The sequence below is a fragment of the Diorhabda carinulata genome, chromosome 10 (genome assembly GCF_026250575.1).
Source record: "Diorhabda carinulata isolate Delta chromosome 10, icDioCari1.1, whole genome shotgun sequence".
NCBI classification, from domain to species: domain Eukaryota; kingdom Metazoa; phylum Arthropoda; class Insecta; order Coleoptera; family Chrysomelidae; genus Diorhabda; species Diorhabda carinulata.
Window position 1 is genome coordinate 9,876,702 of NC_079469.1, and position 14,473 is coordinate 9,891,174.

The 14,473-nt window shown below is 31.9% G+C and overlaps 1 protein-coding gene across 2 annotated transcripts in view; it reads left to right on the forward strand.

The window, feature by feature from the left end:
* The window catches only part of LOC130899110 (neuroligin-4, Y-linked), a 530,244-nt gene that overhangs the window by 488,171 nt on the left and 27,600 nt on the right, over nucleotides 1-14,473 (forward strand). For both annotated transcript variants that reach the window (XM_057808881.1, XM_057808882.1), the window contains exon 7: nucleotides 118-233. In XM_057808881.1, the coding sequence (XP_057664864.1) occupies nucleotides 118-233 (116 nt within the window). The remainder of the gene's footprint in view (nucleotides 1-117; nucleotides 234-14,473) is intronic.

The window sequence follows — 14,473 nt, forward strand, 5'->3', positions numbered from 1 at the left end:
GCATAACTGCAGAATTTAACAGATAAGGTTTTTATTCTTCAATTTCAGTATGGTCTGCCTACTATTTATCATTCTCATACTGTCATTAGATCAACATTTCCATTATTTTTGTTATAGAAATCCAAATGAATCACCCGATGGAGAGACGCATGGAATTAGACTAGAGAGAAGTAGACTAAAAAATGTAGAATGGACGGCCTATGAAGGGGTTCATAAGAAATATTTGAATTTGGGTAAGTAGTATTCCCAATTTCATTCAAGACGTTTTTGCATGTAGGCTTACTGAAAAGTGAGTATATCTGTACAGCTACTTCTCTAACTTTTTTAAAAATATTGAACGTGTCATATTTGTCTTGTAACTCTTTCATTTCATCATCATCATCGTCGTCTTCTTTGCTCCATCAAATCTAGGATTTCGTCAGTCATCCATTGTTGTTTTACCACCTCACAATTTGAAATTAAAAGTAGGATCAGTTGTCATCATGCTGCGTAACATTAATCAACCTCGACTGTGCAATGGAACAATACTACTGAAAAAGGTGATGAATACCGTCCTTGCGGCAACAATCATAAGGAGGAAAATACAAAGGATAGGATGACTTGATCATGCGGATACCAATGATTCCAAATGATTTATCATTCGATTTTAAACGTTTACTATTTCCTGTACGTCTGGCCTTTGCGATGACCATAAATAAATCGAGAGAAAAGTCATTGGAAGTTTGTGAAATCAACTTGGAGTTTCCCTGTTTCGCGCATGGACAATTATATGTCGCGTGTTCATCAAAAACCATTATTTGTTTGTTTTAAGTTCATTTTATACAAAAGTTTAGGTCTTTTATTTATCGATTGAGGTAGTACGAAGTCTGCCAGGTTAGCTAGTTTTTCATAATATTTAAAATGGATACCTAAATGTAACAGGTAGTTTGTCAATAATTGGAACTATCCAATATCAGTGAATAAACCTAGAATGATCCACTGAAGGCAGTGAGTTCAAATTATATGAATAATACACTAATCTGATTCTATTTTTGATAAGTCCCGCTCCACTAGCCTGAATGAAAATGAAAAAGAATACAAATCAATATTTTGGTGTACCTATACGTTGCAAATTATTGATATTTGGTTCTACGCCAAGTTGAAATGTAATGTACAGATAGCATAAATATGACGATAACAGAAATAAAAAGTTATAATTAGAAACAGAAACTGAAGAAGTGAATAATTAGAATAACTGTGCCTAACAAAATGTTAACGATCAACTACCGCTGGTGAAGACAATTCACCAGAAACTTCTAATAACTATAGTAACATAACTATTAATTATAATTATTTTATTGATAAAAATTAATAATATCTTTTGTTTTTTTCTCATAGTTTCAGATGAAGTATAATATTCTATTTTATTTTATTCCATATACATACTCTTTCGTTTCTATTCCATGATTTTTTCCTTCGTATTCCAATATTAGACTAAGATTCATTATATTATTAGTTGTTATCAATCTTATCAATCTCATATTCACTTTTATCCTTAAAATACACAGCTCTTATCACTAGTCCCCTTCTCATTGCTTTCGTTAACGAGTACCTACAATACATGCACAAACAATTAATATAATTTTGAATTCTTATTGTAGGTAAATTGGAGAATATGTTCAATCCACAGAAATTAATCCTCGACAAGATTTCCTCTTATCCTGTTCGCTATTTAAAAGCTTTTCAAAAAGTTTAACTTAATAGAAAGTTATCCTGCAAATAGGAAAAGTTTTTATGTTCATTAAATTAAATCACGTCCTATATCAAAGTAATAAAAGTGCGCCTTCGATACGCCAATGTCTGCAAAAACGGCTATTGCGGTTGTGCGAAGGAAATTGGGATTAGCTCCGTGAATTACTATTGTTAAGGATGCGATGAATCAGCCGAATTAACTGACTGAATGAGGATGTTCAATTCCGAATAAAAAAATCTACTGATGGATTTGATAGAATTTATTGAATGTCTCGCGAGTCTGAAATTATAGCACTTTCTGTGGCGACCCTTTAAGTGAGGGATTATCTTCCTGATTAAAAACTAGATAGTAATTGGGAGAACGTTATCTATGAGTATTTAATGGCGACAGTTCAGAGATCCTCGCTTAGAATACGATTCACTTTTGATTGAAGTTGTTGTTTTAAATTAAATTAAATTTTTAAATAACACAAAATTTGAATATTGAAATATCACCCAATGTATGTAAGAAAGATTTGACTACTTCTGTATATTAGTCTTTTCTATTTCCCTGAAATTCGCGAGAATGAATTAAGAGAATGTGTTTAATATAGATGGAGAAAAGCAGTTAACATTCATACTAACTAATAATATATTTATAATGAGAAATCTAACTGAAAGAAAAGTAGAATGAGTAGAAAATGTTCTGAACTAAATAAAAAGGAGAAAAATTTTGAACTGCTCGGATTAATTGAAAGTACTCAAACTAACAGAAGTACATATGAGGCAGTAAATGGAATCAGAAGAATTGTTAATGAAGGAAGTGATAAAGCAGAAGAATTCAACTTCCTTAACCATCAGTTTGTTAAGAATAGTACAGTACAATAGTTAAATTCACTGCTTTTCCTTTATCGGAACAATAACACTGGTTGACAAAGACATATTGTGACAAAATGTATCTAAACAAATTATGAAAATATGAAAAGATAATTTTAACACGTAAGGTTTTTATATCACATTTATAGAACCATATTCATTGGTAAAATATTCAATATGCATTAAAAAAATAATTTCACGGTTTTTAAATTGTCTATATTGACAATATTTATAGTTTACATCTAATAAACATGCCTCACATGTATTAAAAACAAAAACTTTGAATAAAACCACTTCAAATATCAAGTAGTTCTACTTTTTCCTTTTATGAGGGGTTGCACTTTGTTCTTCGGAGCTTTCTGATGATACGTTTTCTCCTGTATCTTCTAAAACAATATTTTGCGAATCTAAAGGCGTAATCAGTACTGGTAAATCTTCGTTATGGGAAACAGGTCGTATAGCACACTAGCACACGGCAAATCTTGATACTCGATCTTGTGCTTACCTTTCTTAGAATAGCCTTCAGTTTTTGTTAGACAAAAATAGCAGTGGTCAAAATGATTAGTAGGCTCCCGTCATACCATTGGAATTGCAAAAGGCATGCTTTTTTTTCTTCCCATTCATTCACTGTACCAATGACACGCTAGAACTAACACAGCACGCGTGGGAGGCCCACTGCTTGTCTTGGTCTCTAAAGTACCAAAATATTTGAAATAGGCTTTCCTCACATTTTCGGAAAATGGCATAGCTTGCGATTTCACCATAAATTCTCCACAAATATATCAAAATTTATCAGGAGCAGTTTTGCAACAGCAGCGCGTTTGGATGGACATTTTCGTCTTTATAATCACTTTTTGCCTTATGAATAGAGAACCACTTAGTCAGGTATTTTTTCGGCCATGAAATTTACCCATATTAACCGCCCCTTTATAAAATTACCTACCTGCAAGGGGAAACAGGAATAATTAAGAATATTATCACTAGACGGGTATTTCCATTTTAAAAATAAAGGTCTTGCCTGTGTTACGAAAATCTTGTTGGCCAGTATAATGAAAATGTGATTTTCAATGATGAAATATCTGTAGCGATGTAGCTTTTCATGGTCAGAGAATATAGTATACATCAGTAACAAGTTGTTGTCATATATCTCTATTATCTCAATTTTTTGTGAGAAAAATAAAATACTAACGTTTTTTGAAGACAACAAGCTTAAAATAAACAAATAGTTTAGTTACGCAATTCGTATACAAACAATTTTCAAGTGTTCACTTTTCCCTGATTTTCTCATAGTTTCTTCTTCCTCATCTATACTGTTAATAAATCCTCCCTTTCCTCCAGCATTCTTTACTAAGTTGATTTTTTTCCTAAACAAATCTCCCTCACTGCAGCGTCTTTAGGACTTTTCGGAAACTTTAGCCTGGATTCAGGTAGATCACCTATCAGATTGAAGATCCTAATCCAGAAGGAGATTCAAATCACATTTCAAAAAAGTTGTGCTCAATTTTCAGTGGAAATTTCAAATTCAAACTTTCGATTTTCATGACTTAAATGTGCGTTAATTCTTTCATGATGTTTATTCAGTTGTATAATAGATTCTAGATGATGAGTAATTTTTACTGAGCATTAATCATCATGTGTTGATTAATGCTCTAACACGGATTTTGCACTAAAGTTAAACAACAAAAAGTTATTTTTATACAGAATTGAAAACCGCACACGTCAGTAACTTATAAATTATGCAGCTAATGCGAATTAGTAGTAGACAGTAATTTAAGAGGAAGAAATAATTTTTAATGCTCAAGAAAGACAAATGAAAGAAGCCGTCAGCATTTACCTACAGGTCTACCAAGGTAGAAAGGATCCTTTCATATAACTACGACCCGATTAGTTTCCTAGTTTCCAAAAAAACATTCTATATGATCCGAATATTCAGATCATGATCGGGTTGACCCGATCATAGTTTCCAAGAGGACGTACAGCAACAGATACTCTATGTACATTACTATTATTTTTCAAGTATTCTCAATGTTTGTGATTTTCCGCTAATTTAATGCTCTTCTACTTTCGTACAAAAACAATCAGAATACTAGGTGATCCAATCAACCAAATGGTAAACTGATTATTTATAATTGATATCATAATTCCATAAGTACGCTACTATCCAATGTATGATTCAAATCTCTAAATGGCAATCAGTAGAACAATATATATTTCCTTCCACTATAAGGTTTATTTCTCTCAATGAAAGCCTCATTGTACTGAACCCTTGTTATGGAAATCCGTTTTCAAAATCCACATAAATTGTATATGACTAAACCAAGTTTATTCTCCACTGAATTATCCAATCCAGAATGTACAAGTTTATTAACTTTACTATAAATATGAACTAGATGTGAAATTGACAGTGTAAGAAAGTTAAAAATTTCAACCTATAATTTATTCACATAATAATTATCTAACTTAATAAAGATACAAATGAAATAAAATTTTAATACACAGAAGGGAATCACAATTAGTAACAAAATTATAGGTAATAGTAATAGGTAATAATTAGTAAATAAATCTATAACAAAATTAAACCAGTATGCAGCATGCCCGGAATCAAATATTATTATTAGAATAGAAGTCGTTTACAGAGTAGAAGGCACTTTCCAGTAAATATGCCCTCAAATTATTGCGGAATGCACGAAAATATGATATCGATTTGATTTCAATTGGCAAGTGATTGTGCATTTTGCTGCATTGTGAAATATTGAGCCCTTAACTAATGCTGAACGTGTAGTAGGTGAGTGAAGGTCGTTATCTGCGTTCATAAGTGGATAGCCGTGCAACAACCTTTCTGAAATTGGAGAAGCTTGTTAACAAAATAGGCGAACGGATTCAAATATGAAGAAGGAAGGAAGAGTCATAGTTTTTAATATTGTGAAGAAGTCCCTGCAATGAGCTCAAATTGAGTCGCATCACATGTACCCCAGAAAGGAAGATCATATCGGAGATGTCACTCAATAAGGGCATAATAGACTGTTATTAACGAGGTGGATAAGTTCCGTTCTTTTGAAAATGATCCCAGCGCAAAACAGGAGCAGCTCATTTATTCAGATGAGACGGCAATATGTAAGGAATTGTCCACAAGCTCTAAGAATTTTATAGATTCAACGACGTCTATGGTGGTTTTATTTAATAAAAAAGGCAGTAATGTATTTTTATATGATAAAACTTCAGTTTTAGAAACTTTGAAACAGAGAAGATTGGCCAACTCTGTATAGTAGTCCATTGCTACTATCCTCACTATTTACGTCACCTTACCATTTTCTACTTCTCAAAGTTTTTGAAGCACTCATACAAAATTCGACTCTTAGGACATGATCCGAAGAGAAGGATTAAAAAGAACACTCCCAGCGCCCCCAAAAAACTTAATGTTTGGGTACGAATAATTTGGAAAAGATTCGTTGGTCTCTATTTCTTTCGCAGGAATTTAACTTCTGAACGAGATTTGGAGCATCTTCGTTTGGCAGTGCTTCCGGACCCCATTGCGGTATTTCCGGATTCAAATAATAGGAAAAACTTTGATCTTAGTATTTGGTTACAATAAGATATATCTTCCACATTATTGCTATAATGTTAGATGGTTTTCGGATGATTTGTTTTGAAGGATTTGAAGACGTGGAGCAAATAGACTGGCCATCATACATCCTTCGATTTTTTCATTGGGGATAATTAAAAATTCGGGTCTATGTTAACCGATAAGGCAATTTGAAAGACTGAATAGACATGGAATATCTCCATAAATTATCGAAAACTCTATCGCCTTAGCCTGTATCAGATAGTGAACAGGACATAAAATTATAAGTGAAAGTGAGTTTATTCCTATCTTTATTAATGTATTACCATCGACTTATTCATATATTTTTAAAACACAAAATTGTATGTCGTCAAAAAGGATAAAAATCTAAAACGATAACGGAAATGTAAGCATTCCAAATAATATCTATTAATCTACGATTCCAACGCAAAAACGACAAACAGATATCTAGATCTGACTTGTTTTTCTATAAAGTATAACCCAACCTGACCTACTTATACTATTTCTACGTTGGAATTGCCAATATTTCCATTTTATTCGCATAAAAGGATATCAGTCTCTAGAACAAGGACGAATATACATCTGTAACAAACAATCGTGCACTGAAAACTTGATACTTTGTCACGGTAATACACAATAATTAATTTATACCTGACAGCAATTAAATTTCCCATTCATCAATAGAGTTTAACATGTTATAAATAATTTGGCATTGTAACTTTAGATAATGACACTTTGGATCATCTTCACTAACAATGAAAATCAGTAATTTGAGTACAGTGCCGTTCCTCGGAGTATCCCAGATTCAGAAAAATTGGCACAGATATCAATAAGTTCCGTTAAATAACTTGCTCCTGCATTCAAGTTGATGGAATAAAAACAATTTTTCTATAGCATGTTTACGCATGAATACATGGTAAAGTATGTCATTCCAAAATTTCTCAGTAATCGTTGAGTAGGATTCTACTAGACAGGGGCGGCTTCAAGACCAAACAAGTGCATATTTGTCCACAACATCGATCAGTATGTTCGTTTCGTTCCATAGCAAGGAAGAATCATTGATACATTTTAAATTGATTGATTTACAATAAAAACGGAATTAGTTCAGCCAAACAGAAGTTTAGAGCATGAAATTGTTTATAGCTCTCTATGTTGGTCTGTTTCAAGCTTTTCTAGTTTCATAACAAACACGAAACAAATTTTTGTTATATGTTTGATTCTACATTTGATTTTATCATCTGAAAATATTATTTTAGGCTTACTAAGATGGAAAATTGAATGAAATTGAATAAAATCCCGTGAGAACCGTCACAACCGTTAGTTGTTAGTATGTCAAGACGAATGGAATCAGTAATCAGTTGTAAATATGATCTAATACTGTGGTGATTTTCCTCCATTTAATTTCGTTGATTTTTAGAAATCAATATTTCTGAACGTTGGAAGTAACTTTATTTGAAAAATCATTCACCGAAATCCTGACAAGGTTGCATTCATGAATTAAATATACAGTACAGATTATTTTAATTCATAATATATCCATTCTTCAGTGAATGAATGAAGTTTTTGTGGCAATTATTCATTTGGGAACTGATAGCTAACGTATATGTTTGTGTAGGACACTAGTAGGTAGCACAGTCAGGACGACCGGACAGTATGAGGACAAACGTCGCATATGAAGTCATCGAGCAGCTCATGATCGAAGACAGACAATGGACGCTACTGGATTTAGAGAGTTGTAAGTGGTTTGCGGAACGAGAGGACATTACTAATGCTGTGCGCAATTGACACTTGATGCGGCAAATGCTGAGGCTGATTTTATTCAGTAAAAGTTACGGAATGTAAACAATTGGACATGAGCCGCTCCTGGCCTTCAGATAGTAGTGTAGAATTATTGATTCCGTCAAACACACTTCATGGACATACGTAATCATCTATTAAAAATTCATAATATTCGAATGAATAGTTTAGAATATATACTTAAATATAAATTCTGATTTCGCAGCTTTAAAGCTCTATAACTTTGAAACGAGGGGTCGTATGAAAAAATTTTCACCATGTCATGGCATCATTTTCACATCATCCCTTACTCCCGAATTTTTTGCTTCAAGTCCTGGAACACCTTGTAGCTGGTAACATGTGGTAGCAAAAGGAGGGTCTTCAGGTCCAAGTTTCTCAAATCAACTTTAAGTGTATAAGGGTTGTCATTCTTTTGCATAGTGAAATACATATTATCCTGTATACTACCGTAATTAACTACTTTATTACCATATTCCAATACTATCCCAAAAAATAGTTGAATTCCTTTCAAAAGCAGCTTTCAATTTTATTGGTCTCGTAGAACTGTACTGTGAAATAAATAACTATACTCAAATATTAGGATTAATCATCAAGTTCAAATATCAGTTCTCGCCGAATTTTTTGATTTTCTTTGGAATCAACATTTAACCCTCATTGTTTACCTAAGTTCGTCCACATGACGATATCTGTTGTCATTTTCGTAAGAAATATGAAGTTCTGAAATTGAATATTTGCTTTATTTCATATCGTGCTACATTTTCGATTTATTCATAGCTTCGAGGTTTGGCGTTTCTTATCACAACAGATTTAAAAAAAATATCGAATAAACCCCTCAATATATTAAATCTATCTAAAATATTTTCCCAAATATTGAGCCCGATATTAAGACAGTTGCACTTTATTGAATATTAAATAAATAAATAAACTGAATATCAAATTATAAAACGTAAATAGACGAGTAAAATGTACCTACCTGTAAGGATATCAAATTATAAAACGTAAATAGACGAGTAAAATGTACCTACCTGTAAGGACGTTTTGATTAAACAGGGTACCAGACGTGAACTGAGTCATTTTTGTACCTCATTCGTTTTTTTTTCAGAAAAACGAAATTTCCAAGCAAAACCCATAAAGGAAAATTAATTCTTTGCAAATAAGACAAAAGAAAAAAAACATTCCAATTCCAAAGTATCTTATTAAATAATTATGATAGTCAAAATCGTCTGAGCTAGAGTCAACATTTCATTGAATTGTAATGGGTTGTAAAGATGGTGATACCACATACTCTTCTTTGATAACATGTTCAACACAGATTTTCCAAAGCTCTTGGTGGTCTGCTGCTAGAATTTTCTTTACGTGTTCTACAACCTCTTTACTCAGTTCTGAAGACTGATTACATTTAGTTAAATTTGCAATAATAAGCAGGTAGTCTGAGAAGAGTATGACCCTGTTCTTTGCACAGCTTGTCAATATAATGAATTTTCTTTGAATTTAGACCTTTGATAACAGTAAGCAATTCTTTGTTGTTGGGCCTTTTTTACTATCGCTGACAGGATTAGGAATATAAATGCTAAAATTTGAGCTTCTTCAAAATGAGTTCAAAGCAATTAAGAATTGCAATCACATATTGTTTGCTGGTCTACAATCGGCAACCAAGAGATTCTTCCAAACCCAAACTACTTCTGACGACTCATTGGAAAATTCTATAATTAGTATAAGCTCTTCAGAAACTTAAAACACTGTGAAGCCTCGATCCCGTTCGATATGCTCAGGACCACGTGCAATATTTTCATTAATCACACTGATACGAAGACGTTGCTCTTAATAGGTAACTTATTCCTGGCATTGCTTGAATTCGTTGTACCAAATATTTTCTTTTAACCTTGAAAGGGTAGCTACTCTGAGCTACCAACTTCGGCTAGATTCTCATTTTCATAGCCGAGAAGCTGCATAATTATGCATTGCTCAGAATAGATTAACACACTCCTTTCACTCATCATAAGTTACAATTTTTTTGATCTTGACAAATTGGCTGATGTGTATCTTCACCTAACAACTACAAATTTCCATTTACACACAATTACCTCCAATCTCAGACTCTACAGGATCGTTAATATTTGTTTGCATGCCTAATATATAAGAGCTTTTGTCAATTATAAAAATGTCATAAACATGGATATGAATATAATTTGTCTGTATGAATTGCATAATCATAATAAGACGAAGACAAGGGCTGCAAAGTAAGAAATCACACCCAGCCTATCTTCAATCAAGTGATTAATTATTTTTTTGAAAATATTTAGTGAAGACTGAATACTTCTTTGGTTTATAAGTTTATTTTTTATGCTTTTTCAGAAGTTTCTCATGTTTTCTTTCCACAACAAAACACCTTTAAATTCAATTTTTATGGTAGAAGCAGAGTGAGTGCATTACATACAAAAAATTCCTCATTGAGGAGAAAGAGATCGGAAGCTAATGTATCTTCCTCCCTTTTTTGAGACGATTCATTTTTCCTTTTTACTTCGATTGATTCTAACCTTTCTGTGTAACCGTTATAATTGAACTCATTGGTAATTAAAGTCCATTCGACGGTTTTGAAGAGCTCTCTTTGGAAACTCTGAAAAATTGTGTGTTTAGTTACTGTCTCTCAAAATGCTGAAAAAGGAAAAAATAATTATTCTCTGACAATGAGACTCCACAAGAACGGAACTTCTCCACTTAGGAGAAATACTATTTGGGAAATTTTGGTAAATAATTACGTGGAAGGTATGTATTCTAGTCCGATGGGAAATGATTTATCTAGTTCAATAACGGGTAAGAACTATTAAGAATTATTACATTCATTAACTTTGAAGGAACCTTTGATTTATACACAAATTTTCATTATATCATCTCTAAATTTAATAATAAAGGTGAATATATCTACATATATTTCTTGTTTGTTTGGTGAACTTTGTTCAAAGCTTGTATTTCATGAATTTCGGAATTGTCTCTCATCTTTTTTTCTAATTTCTAATATTTTCTAATTGAGAATAGAGGAATAGAAGTTTTACTTTATTTTTATCCTAAATTACTCAATTTGTCCAACCATTTCTTTCTTATTCTGGAATTCCAAGCCCCCATAATTTTTGTCTCCATTATTACGATGTCCTTATCCTTTTTATATATCCATATTAAATCAGCTGTTGTCTGCTTATTTTTTATATTGTAATGCTTTTCTTATTTATTTATACAATTTGTATTCGTGGGGTGAATTAATAAACACTCTCTCTTAAGTTCTTAATTCATTTGATTACTTTACACTAAAATAACTTTATCACTATCACTATTACTTAACAATTTATTTAAATTCTTCGACTACTTTCTATTTCAGTCTGTTCACTACGACTATTTATTGTAAACTAACTTAACTGTGCTACACTAACTCCTTATATATATATATATATATATATATATATATATATATATAAATCAAAACAAATAAATAAATAGAAACAATGTGAATGATCCGCTTGCTATAATAAAAACTAGTATAAAACAAACATCAAACGGATTCCGGGTATTTCCAGCGAAGATCAAAGGCGCCGCGCTTCCGCTGGTACATCTAAGCAGGAGCGGCTCCAGAGCGGAGACACATTCGTAACAATATTATTGGTTCCTAGTTTGTTACTTTTCTGATATTTCTATCATGATTTCTCCCCTTTGCTATATTTGTTCAAGAAACTTTCTGTTAATTGATATTTCGGATTTTCTCTTTGAGTTTTGAGGATCTCCTTTTCTCCTCTTCTTCTACTCTTTTCTTAGAATCATTTTCTCTTTCTCCGAAACTTTTCTTCTATACACATATTAATATTAGATTCAAGAGTAACATTTGTGTTATTCTGTTGGTTATAGTATAGTATTGGCTTATTCAGTTTTTTTTTGAAATTTCATATTCAGCAATGTTGCTTCGAAAACGCTGTTTTGGAAGTGACCTGTTAGAAATACGAATAATGAGCTGGGACTGAATCTTTTATAGTATCTAATACTGTTCTTATTTAAAAGTGACAAACAGTGAATGAGCCAATCGAAAATACCCATTTGGAATTATTGAAAACCGGTGATATTTCCAATAAAATCAAATTAGTCGTATAATGTGGATATGGATTAATTAGAAACGGTCCGATTATGTCGCCTATTTAATCCATCCTATATATTGAGCTTTTCTAGATATTGGATATGATATTCACGCATTCTATGCATATTGTTACGTGACCAGTATCTACAATCGTGACTATTCATGTTCGCATTAAAAGAATTTGCCGCATCGGAAAGCATTGAATTGAATAAAAATGTTTTTTATGGTATATTTTGTCATCATTTCTAAATCGCCATCTGACAGTTCTTGAAATTCACTTCATATTGATAGGATTAAGCTTCAACTAAAACTAATAACATGGTCAAGCCTAAAAGTATGCATTCATACGATAAAATATTAAAAACAAAAAAACCATCAAATTCAGGTGAGTATATTGAGAAAAGAATTTGACGTCTTCAAGTTTCTAAAATGCTATTCAAAATTATGTGACGAGATAATGGACACACTCAAAAACAAAAAATGAGGTAGAAAAAGAAAATAATAGAAATATGTTTTCCTTAATTCAGTGATCATCGTTTTTCAATAAGATACAGACATCTCAAGTTGTGTAGAAAGTGCAACTAAATTTGCTTAGTTACTTAAACATAAATTTCAACTTACGAGTAACTATGATTTAGATTGAAATAAATTATCTAAATTTTTCATTCATTCACTGAAACTATTGGTACATTACCCTTTTTTATCATTTTACTGAATAATTTCAATTTTCTGTAGAAAACAGAACATACTAGAGTAGAAGAAGCAAAAAAGAGAAAAAGAAATAAACACAAGAAAGGCCAATTATACAATAAGCAAAAAAATGTAACCAACATAGGAATAGGATGGTTGTTACAGTGAAATGTATTGGCATCAAAGTGAGATCAGAAGACATAAAGGACAACATAAAATCGGAAAATTGGATAATCTGGAAGTATAATGAGTTTATAAGAGACAAAAACTCAAGTACCGAAACCAAGTTATAAACTTACAAAGCAAACAATTTACTTGTCACCCATGCGCCAGAATCAATGTGTTCTACGATTAGAGATAGAACAAACCTCAGATTTATCCGAAAATATAACGTTAAAAATGAAATTAGTGTCAAGAATACAAAGGGAAGGAGAATACAGTGAAATATATGAAATATTCGGGATTGAAATAGTATGGATATGTAGAGAGAATAAAAGACGACAAATGATGAAAAAGCCCATATGAAACTATGTGAGTGATTCACTGCACTACAAAAATAGAAGTGCTCAAATATCGTCCCAATTCACCGGGTAGTATATCTTCCTTAATAAGAGCTCTACAAAAAAGCGAGCCGTTCATCAAACAATCAAAAGCTCTTAAACCTTCTTATATTTTCCTACAATATTTGAAGTCATAGTTCCCATTCAATTTCCTCTATCTTTTTCTTTATAACATTAAATGAAGATTTTCTCATATTTCTATAGTTGATTTTTGTCCAATTCCTCCTTTACGTAACTTAGAAGAACCTTCCTCTCATAATCTGGAATAAAAATTCTCCCAGCTTCCTGTGTCATATTTTCTCTAATCCCTTTAAAACATTCAAAAAGGATTTGTCAGCTTTCTATTTTTCTCTATTACTTTCCTAACATCTGTCCTTCATGACATGCAAGCGCGATTCCCTCAGCTGTCTATATTATTTTTTTGTATTCCATCCATAACTTGGGATAAGGATTTCCTCAGCTTCCTTTTTTAATTTTTTTGTGTTTCCTTCATAACATTGAAGAGTAATTTTTTTAGCTTTCTATATTGTTCTCCATTAGATTTTCTATTTTATTTTCAGTACCTTCCAAATCTCCTCAATTTTAATTATCATGATTTGAGTTTAATGGACAAAATTCGTATTCCACTGCTGTAAGTAGCAAGAGGTTCGACTCTTTACAAATACTTAGATTACTCATCTCCATTGAAACGTATTTTTTTCCCATCAACTAATCTGTCTTCTCAATTCCTATTTTTTATTTACTTCTTCAATATCACTTATCTACCAGTTTTTGACGAAATTTCTCAGTTGCTTTCTGTTGCTGTTGCATACCATCTCAAATTAATTAGATAAATTTATTCATTCTATATTCTATTCTAACCTCTTTTGTTAATTATTTTCTGGTGAATAAATTGATAAATTGATACGTATTTTCCTATAATCAAGATTTATGAGATCTCACATGTAACGCCAATGTTTGAAATTCTTTTCGTTTCTGCTTTGAACCAGACCGAATCGTAGCTAAACAGAATTGGAAACCGTTCAAGTGTATTTTGTTAAAGAGGTTAAGAGGATAATCCAAAACTATTTGGAATTCTAGCGTGTTTTCCATTTACTTAAAGTATATTTAATTCAGCTATGACTTTGGAACTAGCACTAT